This window comes from Varanus komodoensis, unplaced genomic scaffold, assembly GCF_004798865.1.
Source record: "Varanus komodoensis strain SLA01 unplaced genomic scaffold, ASM479886v1 scaffold7_3, whole genome shotgun sequence".
NCBI classification, from domain to species: domain Eukaryota; kingdom Metazoa; phylum Chordata; class Lepidosauria; order Squamata; family Varanidae; genus Varanus; species Varanus komodoensis.
Window position 1 is genome coordinate 26701952 of NW_025336480.1, and position 19811 is coordinate 26721762.

Consider the following 19811-nt stretch of genomic DNA (forward strand, 5'->3'; position numbering starts at 1 on the left):
GTCAGGACCCCGAGGGTGTGGAATGGGCTTCCACAAGAGGTCGTTGAGGCCCCATCAGTGTGGGTGTTCAAGGATAGGCTGGACGTGCACATGGTGGGCATGTCGTGAGCAGAGCCGGCTGGTGCCGGAGGTCAGACTAGATGGACCGGGAGGCCCCTTCTGACTCGCTCTGTTTCTATGGTGAGATACCATGAGATACCATGACTGGTTTCAGACTGGGTTCAGAGAATACAACAAGCCATGGTGGGGGGAAAGGGGTTATCATTGTTGGTCCACTGTGTTGTCTGAACCCAAACCAAGGCTCTTGACTACATTGATGCACACATTAACACCAAGGTCAGAAGTGCACGTACCTTTTTCTCTTCCTTTTTCTCCCTCTCCCAGGACCATCCCATGAAGCTGATAGGTGGGAGATTCAGGGTATATACAAAGAGGTGCTCCTTTGCACAGTGCACAGTTGAGTTATGGAATTCACTTCCAAGAGAGGAAGCGATGGCCATCAATTTGGATGGCCCTAAAAGGGGATTGGACGAATTCATGCAGGAGAAGGTTGCTAGTGCTGCTGATGTCCTGCCTTCAGAGGCGGCATGCCTACGGGAGCCTGGGCCGCAGGAGGCTTCCCACTCACATCCTGTGGGAAGCTGCCACTTTGCCACTGGATGAACAGGACGCCAGACGGGTGTACCCTGGGTCTGATCCAACATGGTTCTTGCATTCATCGGTTCTTATGGACACCAATCTGCCCAGAATACTTGTCTTGGTGCCCACATATTTCCCTGCCCCTCTTGAAGTTTATGTTACTAATTAAGCAAGACATTTTTGTTTAATTAAAGTTTTAGGTTAAAAAACACTAGAAGGCTGGTACACTATAACAGCAAGTGTTGCTTTCCAGCATTATCTTTACAACATTCAAGCATTCGTATGTGCATACGTCCTCCACAACAGACACCACTGCTACTGTGTACTATTCTTCTTTTAGCCTCATCCATTTGCTTTTAGGGAAATTCGTGTTTCTGACAGCCCCTACCCACTGTGACAGCCATTTTATGAATAGCCAATAGCCCTCATACCAGCCATTTTGTGAGAGAGACCACAATACCCATTGACCCAAAATGGTTGGGAACTCTATGGGTAAGAAAACTTGGCAGCTTAAGGATAAGCTGCCAGAACAGCATAAAAGCAAAGCCTTTTTGGCAATTATTTGACTTGGATGTGATGGTATAAATTTCAGGATAGTTTACATAACTGGAGTAATTGCAGAATAGTTTACATAACTGGAGTAATTGCAGAATGGTTTACATAACTTGCGATCAAGTTGTCAATATCAAACTTCCCTCTTGGGCTGCAGTCCAAAGTACACTTACTAGAACTTTATGCCCTGTTGGAATTAATGATAAGCAAGGATCCCACCCAGTGTGTGTCATATCTTTTTGCCCTGAACATTCTCAGAGACAGTGATTCAAATTGCACAACACAGTTTCTCTCACATTAGCTGTGTATTTCCATTGGGAGGGCTTTTTCAGGAAGTTGTACTTGGAATTAGCTATTGAAATCTCTACCTAGCCAGCTCTTAAGAGCCAGCATCGTGTGGTGGTTAGAAAGGGGGACTTGTGAGACCTCGGCTCTAGTCCCCACTCAGCCATGAAGCCCACTGGGTAACCTTGGGCCAGTCACTCACTCTCGGCCTGGCCCATCTCGTAGGGCTGTTGTTGTGAGACGACAGAGCGGAGGGGGACTCTGAGCTGCTTTGAGCTCCTCATGAGAGGAAAAAGGATGGGGTAGACATACAATGTAAGAATACAAATAAGGTTAAGAATAGTAAATGTTGCTTCATAAAGTGTGGGGAGAGAAGGAATAACAAAGTGACACAGGATTGTCCTATTGTATTCTCCAGTTATCTATTTAAAATCCACAAAATTTTCCAAATGGCCACGAATTTTTAAAAACCAGGTCCCCCAATGCTGCACCATCTGACAGCATCTTAAGGATCATACAAAGCAAAGAATCACACTAGAATTACAAAACTAAGCCCTCTTCTACAACGAAGCCACCAGATGTCAGCAGAAGTACAGCATATTACAGTGCTGGGAAGATCAACAGGAGATTGAGAAAACCGCACAAATAAGCTCTGTTTTGAACTGCATTACATCCCTGTTGATTCCAATTAATTGGGGGCAGGGAGAGATGGGGAACAAGGGTGTACAGAAAGGTCACCTGGGGAGATGGGAAATTCTGATTTGGGCGATTTCTTTTCTTGGCATTATTGTGCTACCTTTATGCCTCTCACCTACATTAGGGGACAAAGGAAATGAATGGACCTGTATACCCGAAGCTCTCCTTGTACTGAATTTCTAAAGAGAAGGTAGGAGTAGTCATCGGCAAGGGGCGGCATAGAAATGTTATAATAATAATAATAATAATAATAATAATAATAATAATAATAATAATAATAGTAGTAGTAGTAGTAGTAGTAGTAGTAGTAGTAATCCCATGTCCCCTCCAAGCTGCTCAGAGCATAACCCTTCACTCACCCATTTCAGGTTGTGAGAGAGAGGAAGGACCGAAGTCCCACAGAGCGCTTCACCACTGAACCAAGCTGCCCTCAATCCCATTCCCACACTTTGACTAACACATCGGCTCACCTTTCTTGTAATTAGGTCTGGCACACGGGAGCAGGCAGCCATACCTGACCCTCACCAACCACCTACCAAATGAAATAATTCTGACAGAAACCCACAACCATTACACTGTTTGTTTCCTCCACATGCAGAATAAATTCTGTATCGCAAATGGGCAACATGGAGGGGCCTACAAACACCACACTCAGCTCAAACTTACTGCCCTCACACCTCCTCCAGAATCCCACTAAAGGACTTCTTCTCAGATCAGACAGGCAAGAGATACAACATGATGGTTTCATAGCATATGGGAACGTTCTGATGAGTTGTACTGGGAAAAGCCAGTGACTGACAGCACCTAGAAAAGAGTTGTGACCTTGAAAGCCAAGTTTCATCCAAAAGGCTGTAGATGCAGCAGCATCCCACTGATGGTTTGCCCCATGGACCTTATGGGACCAATTTTCTGTATATACCCAAGATGAAAACAAGCTTTGTTCATATAGAAATAGTGGATTTTGCAGGGAAAAGGGCCAGTAATTGTTCCACCGTTGCTTAATTTAGACACAGTAACTTAGAGAACAAAGCATGCATGGTTGGTGTTAGACAAGGAAAGGACACATCTTTCTGTCGGAACTACAGCAGCAACTTCTGCTTTCAGAGAGGCGACAGCAACATCCTTTGCTCATACTCATACCTTGATGCCACTTGCTTCTCTCCCCTCTGCTGCCTGCCTGGCCCACTTCCAATCTAAACTCTATTAGGCTTGTCTTAGCGCACAGCTTCTTCCTTTTCTAATGACTGTTCTGTGATGTTTATGTACCGCATACACTAGGAGCAACCACTGCTGCTGCTGTGTACAATCATACAACCAGTCACCAGGGTATACTACTGTATTTTAGCTACACACTAGACTTTTGGCACACAACCCAAAGACTTCTATGTAGCATGTAAGGGATGTACAAAGCTTTTGCCCATTTACTGTTGCAAATGTGTATTATCTTTTACTCTGGCATCACATATCTGGGAAACTTAACACATATATGCAGAAATGTGGTTTTCAAATTCATAGGATTCATATGCAAAATTGGTGGGTAGTGGCAGACCATTTGAGAGAGAGAGATGGAAAAAGGAAAGCAAATAAAGTGCGAGCAGGTTTGCCTAGCAGTGGAATGGGCAGACTGAAGCTCAACCTAGTATCCCAGGTATGGTGGGTACTAATGGACTAGGTAGAAAAGAATGAATCAGGAAGCTAGGAAAGGAAGCTGCCAGAAGCATCTGAATGTATCTGAAATGCTGCACTCTTATTTCCAGCATGACTTACATTTGTCCTGCACAGAGTTTGGCTATATGATCATTTAAGCCCTCAGCTGGTTGTTCACATGGGTTCGGAGGGTGCATGAATGCACAAGATGCATTAGCAACACAACATAGACACCAGCCTCAGAGGAATGCCACAGATGTTCGTTGTGTTCAGCATAAGCACCTCTGCAAGGAAAGCTTGTATGACCAGGCTCACATTCCTCCATTAGAGCTTAACTATTGAAGCAAAGTCAAGGAAATGCCAGGTTCTTCAAAGAAGAAAGCCTTGAATTATGCAACAGGCTGAGGAAGCTAGGAGACCCAGACAAGGCTAGAAACATATCAAGGGAGGGGATCCCGAAGGACTTGGGATCAAAGCGGAAATTCTCAGCATTTGGTCTGACCACGCTGTAAGCTGCTGCTTTCCACACACTGTTCTGCCCAGCAACACACTCCAGCCCTGCAAGTGAACTGTGCCTCCAGGAAGCCTTAAGTCTTAAGGCTTCCTTAAGGCTTAAGGAGAAGAGACTGAGCCGAGATGGGATAGCACCTTTCCAGTGCTTGGAAGGCTGTCACACACAAAGTGGAATGACGGGCTCAAGTTAGGGAAAGCCCAGTTCCAGCTGAACTCCAGGAAAAACCTCTGGACCATTAGCACAATGCAACCAAAGAAATCCATTACCTGAGGAGGCTGTGGACTCTCCCATACCTGAGGCATTCAGGAGGGTGCCTTCTGTCATGGAGGCTTTAAACTGGGAGTCCTGTGTTAAGCAAGGTGTTCGATCCAATGGCCTTGCTCATCCCTTCCAACTCTACTATTCTGGGATTCTTTCTATTGCCTTCTTTTTCTCCATTTTTGGGAGGGTGGGGGGGGTGGGAAATACCTGATGTTCATTTTAATGGATTTTATTTGTCTTCACTGGGACATGTATTTAACATGAATCCCACTTAAACCAGAACTTTAAAAATGTTGGCATGGTCTTAATCCCCTCAGCCTAGTGTAATAAGACGATGCCTGGCACAGTTAGGATCAGGTTATCATTAAAAATAAAACCCTCGGGCATCCAGGGGACTCCTGATTGTATTGGCCTCCTACTCCCATCAGCCCTCGTCACTATAGCCAATGGTAGCGGATGATGGGACATGCACCCTGACAAAAGCTGCACAAGTTCCCCACACTTGTTTTAAAGGCTAATGTATTTTGCAATGAAATAATCAACAACCCAATGGTGCTGCAAAAGAGCAGAAATGCAGAAAGTGCTTTTCTTCACAATCAGCAGCATCTGTGCCACATCGAGTATATCAACCAAGTCATAATCAGAGTATATTCATATCAATAACTACAGGAGTGCTGCCCATTAAATGTTAATACTTGTTTGGGAAATATGTCTGAGTTTAAGATGCCATTAAATGCTGTTGGTCATTAAGTTAAGCTTATGTTTCCCCCCGTGGACTATTTGCACTTACAATGAGTTCCCTAAAGCGGCATCTTCTTGCAAATATTATATTTCCCCCATACAAATTGATATGCATGCATGCCATAATGTTCATAACCAAATGAAAATGTAGCTGGCAGTCAGCCCATAACTATTTCTTGTGTGTATACAAAATTGCACTGTTACTTCTCACATGGATATGTAAAGGGACGAATGCAGCTGCATTCACTTTCCTTGTAGTTTTAGCAACAAACTGGGAAAGAATAAGATATTACTCTTACAGGGCTGATATTGCAGGGGGACATGCCTTGTAGAACATGCCCACAAAGGACATTGATCTTACTGATAGTCTCATTCTCTGGCACTTGACTGCACTGCAGATGTTCTGGGATCCAGTGGAACCTCAGGAGTGAGTCTGGCAAACAGATTGCGGTGGTCCATGAACAACATGGAACCAAATCATGAAACTGGTATCATTCATATCCCTGGGGATGCAGCTAGTTTTCCGCTCTGTCCATCATAAAATCTGGCCAGACACTCTTCCTTCTAGTGGCCTTTGGATGTTGTATCTATCAAAGTTTTAGGATTCAATCTACGGGGCATATGAGATGTTACTTTTATTCCATGGTTAGAAACCACATCTAGGCCAATGGGAGGTTTTTCCTACTCCTAATTGCAGCATGATAAGGTGCTCTTTTGTTGGGATCACAGCTACAGAGGGAAATGTTAAACCTCCTCTCCTCATGCACTGCTATCCAGAATAGAAACACCAGTCACACACTGAATATTCGACTGGGGAAAAAAATCCAACAACCAGAGGTAGCCAATAATCACACGACACTACCATATCTAGCATAAGCCATCTTTTGCAGGAAACTGCTGACTGACAATAACCTTGGCTTCACAGACCGAACCCAGATTTAGTCATCCTCCATAACTCCTAACCTCAGGCCCTGGCACCTCCAGTTCAATGATTTCAGGCAGCAGGGCTGAACAAGCCTGAAGCCCAAAGAGCCACTACCAGGCTAAAAGAGACCCATGATCGGGCACAAAACATGGCGGTTTTTATTTATTTATGTATTTATTTAGAAAATTTCTAGGCCGCCCCATTCGCCGAAGCCGGTTTTGTCTCTTATGCTTTTAATCCAAAGATGGGGAGATTCCTTGGCAGAAGAACACCACCTGAGCCCTCTCAGGCTTGCACTGGCCAGAACCGAAGGTCCAGGGCTGGCATCCCCTACCCCTTTCCTTCTGCTTCTTTGCTCGACCCTTGCTTCTAACAGGACGAGAAAGAATGCCAGCTTCAGGGCTGCCATCGTTCTCCCCATGGTCCCGAGGCATGTCTGAGGAAGGGAGACTTTCTGGATGCAGCAGAGCCAAGCCTTTCTGGGACCCACCCTGGGCACTCCTCCAGAAGGCTCCATTTTAACTGTCACTGCCAGCAGAGGACCAGCGTTGGGGAGGCCTTGGTAGCACAAAGTCTGCCGCCATCCACACAAGGCCTCTGTGCACAGGCAGGCAGGTCAAGACTTTCATATGGACCCCTCAAATGCCCTCCTGGGGACCACCAACTTGCCCTCCAGTGTTTTCCAATTTCTCCCCACCTACTTCGATTTATCAGACTCACAGTGTTTCATTTTTCCACGCAGGAAAAACACACAATGGACAAATTCATCAACATGTCCCCAGAATAAAGCAAGATTATTATCTTGCTCATATATATGAATATGTAATGCAATATGAGGTTTAAGAGTTATTTAACAAGACTCCCAATGTTCACATACTTCAAAGTGTTACAGATAACATCTCTCACTGAAACATAGCTTGATATCGCACATCTACACACTTCCTAAATTGCCATTCCAGCATTTTCCCACATGGGGGAAACACCCAACCCTGCTGAAAAGAACTGCATCAGTTTGCTTGACACGGCAGTCCATGCTGCCTGCCTTTTCATTACAACAGGTTGCTCTTCCAGAGAATGCCTGCTATTCAACAGCAGAGCATGGGGCATTTAAACAGTGTGAGGCTGCCCAGCCAGGAGCCCAGGGGCCACACGCAGCTGCCGAGACCTGAACTGTGTCTCCCCACGCAGCCAGTCCTGAGTTGCAATCCTGGCACGGGCCACTTTTTCCACCCACATTTGAGACCAGTGAGAAAAGAGCTCTCTGTATCAGGGAGAGGCTGGCACATGTGTGCATGTGTTTGGTCTCTGCCTGCGCATACACACGGCCCCCAAGCTGCCATCACATGCAGCCCTCAGAGCTGGAAAAAACCTGATATAATGGCACAATCCAGCAAATCCCACAAGCTGTGCTTAGCTGCAGTACCTTTGCTTCTTCGGTGCTTTCTGCCACCATGTATGTGAAGCTGATGTTCACCAGATCCGTGTCGCTACAGATGCACACAATACGTCCTTCCAGTTCATTTTCCGCTTTGCCAACAGCCTCAAGAGCAGCTAATATTTTTGGATCCTGTTAAACACAAGAAATGCATTGTTAGACTATCCAAGACTAAAAGAAGGAATTCCGCTTTTGTTGTTCTAGTCATTCCAAGAATGCAACCTGTAAGTGTTTCTTCTTCGCTTTTCCTTAAATATCCTGTCAAAATTTCAGCTGTGCTGCCGGAAAACCTTCATAACTGCTTGTTCAACAGCACGGCTGAAATATGAACTATATCAGACACAATGGATTGTACAGAGGCCTGATTCATAGGGTGAAACCCTTCTGTGCCAGAGGACTGGTGGCACTTCATTCATGCTCTACATACCTAACCACGATTCCAGTGCTATGTCCACACTAGTGCCATGTAGACAAGGTAGTCCAACCTTAGATCTGGCCAACACTGTATCTTACCAATATGTCAGCAACATCTTCTCTTTCGTTGACTGCCTCTCTGAAGCCACAAGATTCCCTTCTCAGGTAGCATTCACCTTTGTTTAAATAAGGGCGTTTGCATACCCGGGGTAACCCCTCAACTGTAGTCACTTCATCATTATGGGCTTCACCTCTCCTTATGAACCCCTAGTATATATATGTCCCCTGATAAGCCTATGAATACCAATCTACATTTTCAGAAGAGGGAGCTTTTTCACCAGCAGCAGAGCTGGCTTTTCCAGCAGCCACAGGACGTCTAAGCGAGAAGAATTAATAAAATATGATCAGTCTGAAAACTGCCTCAAGAGACTCGATATAACCAGAATTGAAGGAAGAAATAGATTAGGGAAGAGACACATAGACACTGACATGTTACTTTGAGGTAGAGTCTCCTTCCAGATTTCAGAAAGCTCATTTGCATGACCACTTCTTCACCAGGGTTGGAATGCCAATGAACTAATGCATATTAATTAAGCAATTGTCTTCATAATGGCTATGCATTTTTAAAAAATGCCTGAAGGTGTTCTATTCAAAGAAGCCATGCCTGAAATGTAGTTTTAAAAAATTGGACAAGTTTTAGACAACAAGAAAGCACTTTCCAGTCCCACTGATTTAAATGGGGAAAGAAACACATTTTTAAAACTCTGCCAACAACATCAATAAAGCTTGAAAAAGTTTAACTATCGTTGCAGCTACCTTCTGATTTAGATTTTTTTTCTGGCTAAGCCATCTGCTCTACTTCAAAAGATGAAGGTTTTGCAGGGGGTTTTTTGTTTGTTTTTTTAAAATTCTGTGGACTTCAAGGACGTCAGACCTTCAGAGACTCTGACATTTGTAGGTTGCACTCTTACAAAGAAAGTTCCACCCAAGCCAACACATATTGTTTCAAACAATAGTAGAAAACAAAATTCGAGGAATACCTTTGGTACTGCTCCAACACGAACACTGTTGATTAGGGAGCATTCTAAAACTTGCCCTTCCTGGAACAACAAAGGGAACTGCGCTTAAGCTCCAAAGCTGGGTGGAATACAGAAGGTCCTGAAACACTTCCCAAACACAGTTAAGACAAAGCAGGGCATCCTCCACTCATTTTGCTTTTAAGACAGGGATGGGGAACCTGGGGCTCTCCAGAGGTTGTGGGACTTCAGATCTCAGCAGCTCCAGCCAGCACGACCAATGGCCATGGCCAGGCTGGTGGGGTATGAGCAACCTCTGAAGAGCCACATGGATGCCCTCCAGGTTAAAGCATTCAAGCCGGTGAAACTGTTACTCCCAAAAGCATATGACAGTTAAATCAGTACAGAATTACATGAATTCCTCAACTACTCACCAGATCCAAAGTCTTTATTTCACCTCTCAACATCAAGTGTATAAATTATAGTCAGATATTGAGATAAAACCAAACAAAACACAGGGCAAGCTGACATGAATGCTGCACCAAGGCGAGGTCACAGTGGGAGGTGAGGAGGGAACCAAGGTGGGCCATTGCCCTGCATACTCCAATGCCCATCATCCAAGAAAAGGACAGAGAGAGAGGTAGCTCTCTAGGACCAGGATTCCCCTCCAGATGTGTTTGACTACAGATCTCAGCATGGCTGGCTGGGACATGCTGGGTGTTGTATTCCAACAGATCCAGAGGGGACCGGGATGGGGCAGCCTGCCTGAGAACATCATTAAGCCAACTATGTTGGCACAATTTGTGATCACGGCTGCACTCGGCCAATCTCACCCACACACATTTTCCCTTCAATAAACAGGTGATTGTTCGGAAGGGAGAGAGGCCCGAAGCATTTCCTTCCTCTTGAACTGGAAATAAACAGTGTATTGGAAATCCACTTCAGGGCCTGGATTTGCCCTCCCAAAGTAACAGGACAACTCTAAGTATGTTTACTCAGTTCCACTGTGTTCAGTAGGACTTATTCCAAGCAAGAGTGCTTAGGATTTATTTACTATATTTATATTCTGCCCCTGCAGACCATGGGGCTCTCTGGATGGTTTACAAAGAATAAAACATTTCTACAACATTAAAATACCTAAGATAAGATAATAATACAGTAAAAACAAGCACTAACAATAATAAGCAAGGAATAAACCCAACAATTATAAAAGTTAACCACCTCACGACAGCAGCAAAAATAACGGTATTAAAATATAAACATATAAAATTATCCATCTATTCTTAAAACAGCAGGTAAACAAAAAGGTTTTCACCTGGTACTGAAAAGATAACCAAGAGGGCACCAGGCATATCTCTCTGGAGAGCACAGTCCAAAGATAGGGTGCCACTACTGAAAAGGCCCTTCTGTTCGCCACCCCCTTTGATCGCAGCCCAAGGCCCAGAGACTTAGGAGTCATGCCTCACAATGTGTTATCACAAATATTCAGTGTGTGCTTCCAAGATGGGAGATTTCAGCATTTCATACAAACAACAATGACCTTGATATCACTCTGAACAGTACCTTTCCTTCACTTTTCCATGTTAGAAAAAATCCAAATTCATCCACTTTGAAGAGACAGCTTGGTTCAAAGACAAAAGATTCCTGTTGAAAGAGAAAAACAAAACATTCAGCTCATCAAGAAGTATTTGAAAAAGAGACACAACTTACCCAACATTTCTCCCCACAAATTTTAGCTCAGAAACAAAGTATTTCAAACATCATAAATTAGAGAGAGACTGAAAAGGCAATTTCTGCAGCCGGCACTATAAGCTCGCAGCCCCAAGAATCGGGCATACAGCTGCCTCTTCTACTGCCTTGTCAACAACAACCGCACAGGATTCTTAGGCTTGGCAGAACAATCGTCACAGAGAAGCAGCATGTGGGTCTGGAGACACTGCCGGGGATTCTGGGACAAGCGTTTTGGCTAAAACAAATAGCAGTTCCCCTTGGCTGTCAGCTGTAGGAAGCACCTCTACCATGTCCTTGCACAGCAGAGTGGTTTTGGATACCTGTGGGAGAAAGGGGAAAATGCCACCTCTCTGGCATGTATACTACAAGATGTATTAGCCATCAGAGACAGCCAAGCCATCCAAAGCCGACGCTTGTGCAAGCTGATTGTGGGGAAGCTGAATACCCATGCAGGTGGCATGAACCTCCAGTTCACGCCACGTGGGTTGCCTTCTCAATCTAAAGACATAATCTTTAGTCTTCTCAATCTAAAGACATGATCTATACAAAGGGAAGCAGTGCTACAGTTTCCTGCTGTACTAGCAAGGCATGGGGAAATGCTTTTAACTGGGACAACTTGAACCACTGTTCGCTCCATTTCAGTTTTACACAGCTATAATTACTTGGAGCCTAAAGCAGTCTTAACTGAACAAAAGTTTTGTCTCCACCATCTGTAGAGCAATGAAATTCCCGTTATGGATTTTGTTTCTTCACTAAGCTCTTAACCCTGCAATGGATTCTAAATATTGAGAAGTGATAAAATGCCTTTTAAAACAAATGTGTCAGCATGCCTGGATTTTAACTGGCATGTGTGCCTACAGTGCAATTATCTCCTTCCCCAAATAAAGTTTTGCTGTTCTCCCTAGTTTCGACAGCAACTGTCATAGAAGAAACAACTTACTCAGAGAAAAATGTACCAAAAAAGCCCAGGGCATTACTGGAATCAGAAAAGCTCCTTTCCACACAGAACAAAATACCTGCACGTTCATGTTCACAGAAGTGGTCAGCTTTCCTCCCCAAAGGTGCCATTCAACACACTTAAACAATGCAGCCTCAACCCTCTCGGCCAGGGGTACAGCCGGCACAAGTGTAGGAATTCCCAGAAGCCAGAACAGAGCCCGTTTTCTTTCCTTTCCCTCCTTCTTCCAGACAAACGCACGGGCATTCCAGACACCAGCCAGTTACAGAGAATGCCACATCCCTGCTACACCTTCAGCTGAAGATCACGAATTTGAGGAACAAGAGCTCAGTCCTTGATGAGAAGAGGAGTGGGAGGGGAAGGGAGGGGGATGTGAGGCTTCCCCAGGATTCCCATCCCACAGGAATAGGGTGTTGCCCACACACAGGCTGCATGGACTGGGAGGAATGGAGTTCACATGCAATGACAGCCTTCCCCATGACACCTGTGCTCCCATCTTTCGCAGGCACCATCACAAAATGGGTGCACGGAAGATAAAGCATCAGCCTGCAGCCAGCTTCCAGTCTGATTTCCTGAGAACACCTCTGAGCACTACCCGTGGCCCAGAGGCATTCGTGGGAAAAGCAGACAGGAGTAGCTAGAGGGTTACCCTCGTGTTATTTCACAGTGCTCCCAGCTGCTAGTGAGATTTTTTGAGGAGGAGGGCTCAGGCCCCTAGGCAGATGCCAAGAAAAGTGTCTGAGGGTGTCCTGGTCCCACAGGTGCCATGCTGCCGACCCCTTGTGCTACACAGTCCCTTCCAGATGCTACGTTCAGATGGAGCAGTTTGAAACCGTTCACTTGGTTCTTGTACCTGCTGGAGAACCCTTTCGCAAACAAGACATGTTTAGCAAGCCATTCGCATTCCCCTTTAGCTCATTTGCTGCTGAGATACACAAGGGTCAAGCCAGGCCTCTATCTGTCTTGGCAGGCCTGTATGTTTAAAAAAATCTTCCCTTCATTTCATGGGATTAAAGAATACAGTAAAATATTACTACAGGTATTTATTTGGACTTTTACAAAATCTGTTATTTGTCTTGTTAAATTAAGCCTCCAGATAATCTAACAAGTGCTTGATAGATTAACCAGAGATTCTGTTTATATGAAGCTAGTTAAAAGCACCAACAATGCCTGCCTATTAAATTCAGTAAAACAAACAGAAGGTCCAGCTATCTATTCCTAAAAAGGAACACTGACCACATGATTAAATAAAAGGAAACCATGCTCAAAATGTTATCTTTTGCAAACACAGTATGTTCCGTCCCACATTCCTTGGAGCTCATTTTTGATGAATTTACAGAGATGTGCAAATCATACCGGATGCTCTTGCAATAAGTGTGTTTTGTTTAGCGGAATAATCAGCTTTCTAAAGCCACTCTTGGATGCGATTTGGATCTCCTGATTTGGATTGGGATGAAGCTGGACTGGACTGGACTTCTCTGGTATTCATTATACTGCTGTCTGGTGAAGTGTTTTTCCCTATACTTATTTCTCAGTTTTCAAGATTGGCAACAGAGCTTTAGTTTAAATGCTGCACTTTCCATTATTGGTCCAACCATCCCACTAAACTAAAATTGTACTTTAACACATGCTATCATTTTGGATGATAAGTGTTACTTATTTACAAGCAAACAAAAAATGAAACAGATGTGAACAGCAGCAATGCAAAGATGGTCAGTGGCCTTCAGAATATCCAATCCAGAACAAACAGTAGAAATCTATGGATATACAGATTTATAGATACTTATAGATATATCTATGGATATATACTCCTATTCATTTTGTGTTATATGGATTCTGCTGAAAAAACGGTGATATGTAGTGAACTTTCCCAGTGTCTAAAATCCAGGATAATCCTTGAAGTCATGCCAAGACCATATTAACTTCAGCTTATTAGGAAGAGCAACACAGATAATTGCCTTGGAGTCGACTTCCCCAGGAATTCTGCAGATAAGGGCTGCTTCTGCTGTGAAAATTGAGACTGTTTGCTTTACTAGAGCAGTGTCATCCTCTACTATCTCCCGAATGGGAGGGTAGAGCCTGTGCATACAGCCCTGAAGCAGACAGAAACGTTATAAAATCCATGGCAAGAGGCATGGTCTCTCACTCTCGGCCAGGTGACAGCAACAGACATGTCACTCACCTAAGCAACTGGAGGACCAGAGAACACCCAGTGGCCTATTCCAGGGATCAAAACAGCCACAGAAAAGTGGAGTGTGAGCTGTCTTTCACTTCTTTACATTCTGCACCCATATTTCATCACTGCATTCAATAAACCATGCATCCTCTTTGAGAAAGGTTGTTTCATTTCTTCCTAAGTATCCTCAAATCTAAAATGAGGTGCCTTGGTTAGAGCAGGCCCCTGTGGTTAAAACACATTCCTACCTGATGGGACTTCTTTTTAGGTAGATCTGTAGAAAAGTAACACTTTTCAGCATCAGTGCTGATCAGTGACTGTTTCTTTCACACAAATTCATGGTGAAATTACATGCTTTGGAAGTATCCTTAAGCATTTTTCTTAACCCTTGACCATGTCAGCTGTTTGTGGATTGACACAAAAGTATTTTTTCACCATATTCAAAATTATCTGAACCAAAAGACTCAACCAGCGGGCTGAATTAATTTCAGAAATAGCTCTCAGGACCACATTCCAACATCCCTGTTAGCCATCAGACTTCAGGTTTCAAAGTTTTAATTCCGGATGGTTTAAGGACTCCTTACCTCCTCATATCTGTCAAACACAGCTCCGTCTTGTAGAAAGGATGGAACTGGTTTCTGCCAGTTAAATTCATATGGTTTTGCCATTCTGTTCAACAATCAGGCTGAAACAAAAACAAACAAATGAAATTAAACTTTGGCCACTAAACTGTAAGGCAGAAAAGATCAGAGAAGTTTATATTATTTAATGAATGATACACTTTAGTTCCTTATCATTAGCATTCCTTGTATGGCTGTTAATTATCCATTAGTTTATCCATAAGAAAAACACTCATTTACATGCAAATTTCTGTATCAAAAATGCATCAATCTGGCCAAGACAGGGGAAACTACAAATCAAAAATTATTTCCCTAAAGAAAAATCAGGGCATGCATTCTCACAAACTGATAACTGAAGAGACAGCACAAGCCCTCGTTATTTGGGCCCGCCTCCCTCTAAATAGGCTATACACAGGACGCTGCCTGCTACTAGGCCAGGTGTTCATCAGGCCCAGCAGCTCTTAAGTGGATGTCTCTCCCACTCTGCTGATCTGAACCTTTGGCATCCTCATGCCAAGTCTATGAACTGCTACAGGGTTATATGCTCTCTAGCACTTTCCTCAGGTAAAATGAGCAGGGTTTAGGTCCTGTGATCTGCCAAATAAGCTAGGACCAAACTAGATGTGACATCTATCACGTTATTTGGCCTTGTCCAGCTGACCTAAAAAATAATCAGTGAGGGATGAGGAGCACCATTTGAGCTGCAACATCTGGTGGGGGACTTTAACCCTTTGCCCTCACTATGATACCAATTGAAATGAGCTAAAGGTCTTCCTGGTGCTAATCTGGACCCCAGAGGACAGCAACAATTCCACATTAATTTTGCACAGCAACCATTCTAACACTGGGAGGAGTGAAGTTAATCACCTTTGCAGAACAAGCCATTTTGGAGAATTGAAAAAGGAAGGAACATGAATTAACCTATAGCAAAGCTACTGGGAAGTAACTGCACTGAAACCACCCCATTCGATTTATTTCTGAGCAAGCATGCTTAGGTGCACACTGTCAAGACAAGATGGTGCACAGAAGCAACACGGTGCCTGGCCCAGGGGTAGAACATGTGCTTTGCAGGTATAATACTCCAGGCCAATTCCCCATTGAAGGAATCTGAGATGATACGGGACTTGATGGGCCATGGCTCTAAGGTGGCTTTATGCATTTAAATAAACTGAAACCGTATTCTCATCAACTTCAGAATTAATTTGTACAGGGAAAAAGAGAGAGATTTTAAATTTTGCAGCTTTAAAAAGTTCTTTTTAAAAAAGTCAATATTTATATTATGATCTTCCTCTCCACATGCATGGGGCTGGATCCAGACTTGCCCTTCCATTGATAGTCGGCTCCTTCCCTTCACAGAAGGGATCAAGAACCAATCCAGTTAAAAGGCTGGGAAAAGGAAGCAATTTTTTACCAGTTTCTCCCTGCAGTTTGCAGCCCCATGCAGAGCCGCTTCACAGATGGCTGTAAGTGACTTCCCAGCCTTCCAGAGCAGCTTTTCAGGGAGCTGTAGGAAGCAGAGGAGAAAACCACAATTCCCTCTGCCTCCAGCAGCAGCTCTGCTGCACGGAATCCCACTCACAGGAATACTGAATCAAACCCATTTCCTTCAGCAAGCATCCAGCGAGAAATGCTTCCAGCTCATCAGGCTGTGGAATCTTTATAACTGAGTAAATTAGCGAAAATTATACTATCACTCATCCTCATCAGGCTCTGTGGCAGAAAATGTACCCCTGCACTGAGGTTTACGAAGATTCCCAGTACACATGGAAAGACCCAAAATTTCCCATAACTGGTCTGCGTTTACCCATAACTGAGATAACTGAGACCTTGGTAAATGATAGGGTAGAAAGGCTTTCGATGATAGATGGATAGATAAATGTCTGAGCTCTTGTACTGCAATCGATCATGCTAGGTGGACTAAACGTAGGAGATGAACTTCCATGAGTCATCCTTCCAGGGTGAGCATTGACCAGCCCAAGTGCCCAGTTTCCCTTGGGGAACTGAAAATTAAAGTATGACACCACTTCCTGTGTACAATTAATTTGGATCCAGACCAAGCTTGGACAGGACTTACACATGCTGCATTTGCCCTCTATTGCCAACCATCATCAATAACAAGCTGAAAGAAAACTGAAACGGAAACTGTGATCACTGTTTACTTCACTTTTCTTAAAGAAAAGCTTCACTTCTTTTCTTAAGCTTGGGAAGTTAGTAGTGTTTGCAAAGATCCGTTAGTCAACTAGAGCCTGTAACCTCGCTGAGCAAAGTCATGATGCCAAAACATCACCACAGTGAACACACTGAAGAAAGAAAGCACTTGGTAAAGATAAATATTGTGAGTAGTAGGGTAACAACACAATAGAAAAGAAGAAAGATTTGGCAATATATCGAAACTGTCCCGGCAATCACAAGGCACATAGAGGAAGCTACTACAAAGCAGTGGTGGAACTTATTTGTTAGAGCACTGGAAATCTCCTCACAAAACTTTCTGATAAATTTTCTACTTCTACTTTTTCCAGAATACTCTGGTCTAATATTTATACCCAGTCCTCCTCTTGGAACAGGGAAATCAAGGGTGGTTTTCTAAGCCAGAACTGATTTAATGAACTTGAAATTCACCATACAAACATTGCAAGGGGAGGGAAGTACCCCAGTACAACTTTGGCATCATGTCTGGATTCACACATCATGACAAGGTACCTTGCGTAGTTTCCATGGTGTGTGTGGGTTTTTTTGGCCTGGATGCACCTGATAGAAATTCAAGCTGTTTGTATGAAAGTCCTGCTTCCACCTTCCTTACTCGGTCCTCCCCATGTTTGCACACATCTCATCAGCCACCTTGCCCAAAATTCAATATCGTGTTGGATGAACAGGAGCACTCCTGCACCTGCTGCTTTCTTCGACGGACTCTGTGCTGGTTCACAGAGAATCCATGGTGCCAGGTTTGGATGTTCAAAGAAACCATGGTGAAGTGTGGAAACCAAAGAACAGACCTCCGATTCCGATTGCAGGATGTAAACATCAAACATACCACAAGGTTTGAAATAGTACAAGATTTGGATGAAAAGATGGAACATCCTGCACAGGACCTCCCTCCCCCATGGCTTGGGAAATGTTACTAGAGTACAGAATGTGCATAGAATGGCCTAAAATAAATAGATTCAGAATTTCATAGTGCAGGTATGATTTCAGCCACTGAAAACTGCTGTGTTAGCAGCCAACAAACAGCAAGAGAAGTACTTAGGATATACTGGATCGAGTCCCAAAATTTGGAGTTTTCACCATGTAGTCTAAATGCAACTTTCTCTGTTCTAAGGGAAGGCTGGGAGGTAAAAAAAACAAAAACCCAAAGGTGGAATTCGAAGTAGAATGCAGAGAATGGGCTTTTGTGCTTGTGTGAGGGGGTGGGAATTGATAAAGACAGAGCACATTAGCTTAAGCAAAAGCTCATGACCTTCAGATAATTATGATTTAGATTAGAAGTTAGCAAAGGAGTTCTGTGTTCCTTGGGGACAAGCAGCTGATACTCTGCCTACTAATGAAAAATATTTCAGACCTTTAAAGAAGGGCAAAAGAAATTATTGACAGTTCAGGGCATTCTCCCATTTTAAGTTTAATGCCAAGCAATTAGCTTTGAAAACAGATACATGAAAAAACATGTGCAATTGAAAGAGTGACAGATAACTCTTTGCAAACCTTTCCTTCTCATTCCTTCTCATCCCACAATCACCATCCCCTCCTTAAAATTTCTTGGGGATGAGATTCCAAGATGGCGTCAGAACGAGACGGATGTGATTAACGGAGTTCTGTTATCACGCCGGTATTACTTGGCAGCAAGTCGTGGGAGACTCATCTAAGCCCTGTCGGGGTGAAGACAGATTACCTGGGCATGCTTTTGGCTTGATGTGAGATGGCAATCTCGTACCTGCTGAGAGCAATTCAGGTACTTCTCAACCGAGTAACACAGGGGGTGGTTTCAGCCGCTTCAAGTTCTTGACATCTTAGAAGATTAACTTAGGATTTTTATTAGCCAGGTAAGCACTGGAACTGCTGAGTAAATATTTTTTACTTCTTTCGCAATATTACCCATGGAAAAGCTGCATTTGTTTATAATTTGGCATTAAGAAAAGAAAAACCTTCCGGATGTTTAGGCGGCGACTGAGATGAGAGAGTGCTGAGGCTTTTGTCCAAGTTTAAGCCGAAGAAAAAGACTTTTTCCTCTAACCTCTCTAAGGGTATAAAATTAGTTTAAAATTTTAAGGTGCAATTACGTGATAGAAGTTCAAAGCTTTGACCGATCATTTTGGATATCTGTTTGGACTTCTGTCAAGATCAACTGGACACTCGCCAGGATATTTTTCACATCGTTGGATGCTTTCTTTAATGTGACGACTGTTTGGGTGAGCATTCCTATTTTCCTTTTGCAATACTACTTGTGGAAAAACTATATCTGTTGTTAATTGGCATAAAAAAGGGAGAAAAGAGGAAGGATATAAGAATCTCCATTTCGTCTCCTGCATTTTTGGGACCTCTGCCAAAGCATTTGGCAACTTGCTAACCTTCTGACCCTAGTTATCTAGAGAAAAGAAAAGTGGAACTGATCTTGGCTGCCACTTCGTGGCTATTGGAATTATTGCAATGATGGAAGAGCTGCAGAGATTTTTTTTTTTGGAAATACAAGAATCTTTAACAACTTTACAAATATCCCAAGAGGTGATGTTGAGACAACAGGAAATCTTCTCAACTGTACAAAAAAAGTGCTTTGATAAACTTGATGCCTCTTTTAGGGAGATGGGGATTGATGTAGAATCCGAAACTGAACAGAATATACAAGAAATAAAACAAGTATATGAAAAATTTGAAAAATTTGAAACTGTGGATAAAAAGAAACAAATTTGGCCACTAAAGGAAGGAATTTTTTTTTTGAAGGATGGATGGATCCTGAATTAACTAAAATTGATTCTGAGGAAGAAGAAACAGTGAAAGTTGATTTGCAGCAAAAAACACAGCCATTGGGAATAAACACTGACCTACAAGAAATGCTACAATCACTGAAGATAAAGCAAGAAATAGTGAAGGTTGAAATACAGACTTTGAAGTGGGTTGATTTTCACCAAATAACACCAAGGGGAGAAGGATGAGCTGGAGATGTAAAGTTTAAAAATACTGATTTTCAACAAACCCTATTAAAACAAAAGCGG

The 19811-nt window shown here is 43.3% G+C and overlaps 1 protein-coding gene across 1 annotated transcript in view; it reads right to left on the reverse strand.

The window, feature by feature from the left end:
• Positions 1-19811, reverse strand: part of PLCB4 (phospholipase C beta 4) — a 203115-nt gene that overhangs the window by 72695 nt on the left and 110609 nt on the right. The window contains exons 4-7 of the mRNA XM_044454159.1: positions 14575-14675; positions 10689-10769; positions 9150-9209; positions 7684-7827 (exon numbers count right to left, since the gene is read on the reverse strand). Of these exons, the coding sequence (XP_044310094.1) occupies positions 7684-7827; positions 9150-9209; positions 10689-10769; positions 14575-14658 (369 nt within the window). The 5' untranslated portion in view covers positions 14659-14675. The remainder of the gene's footprint in view (positions 1-7683; positions 7828-9149; positions 9210-10688; positions 10770-14574; positions 14676-19811) is intronic.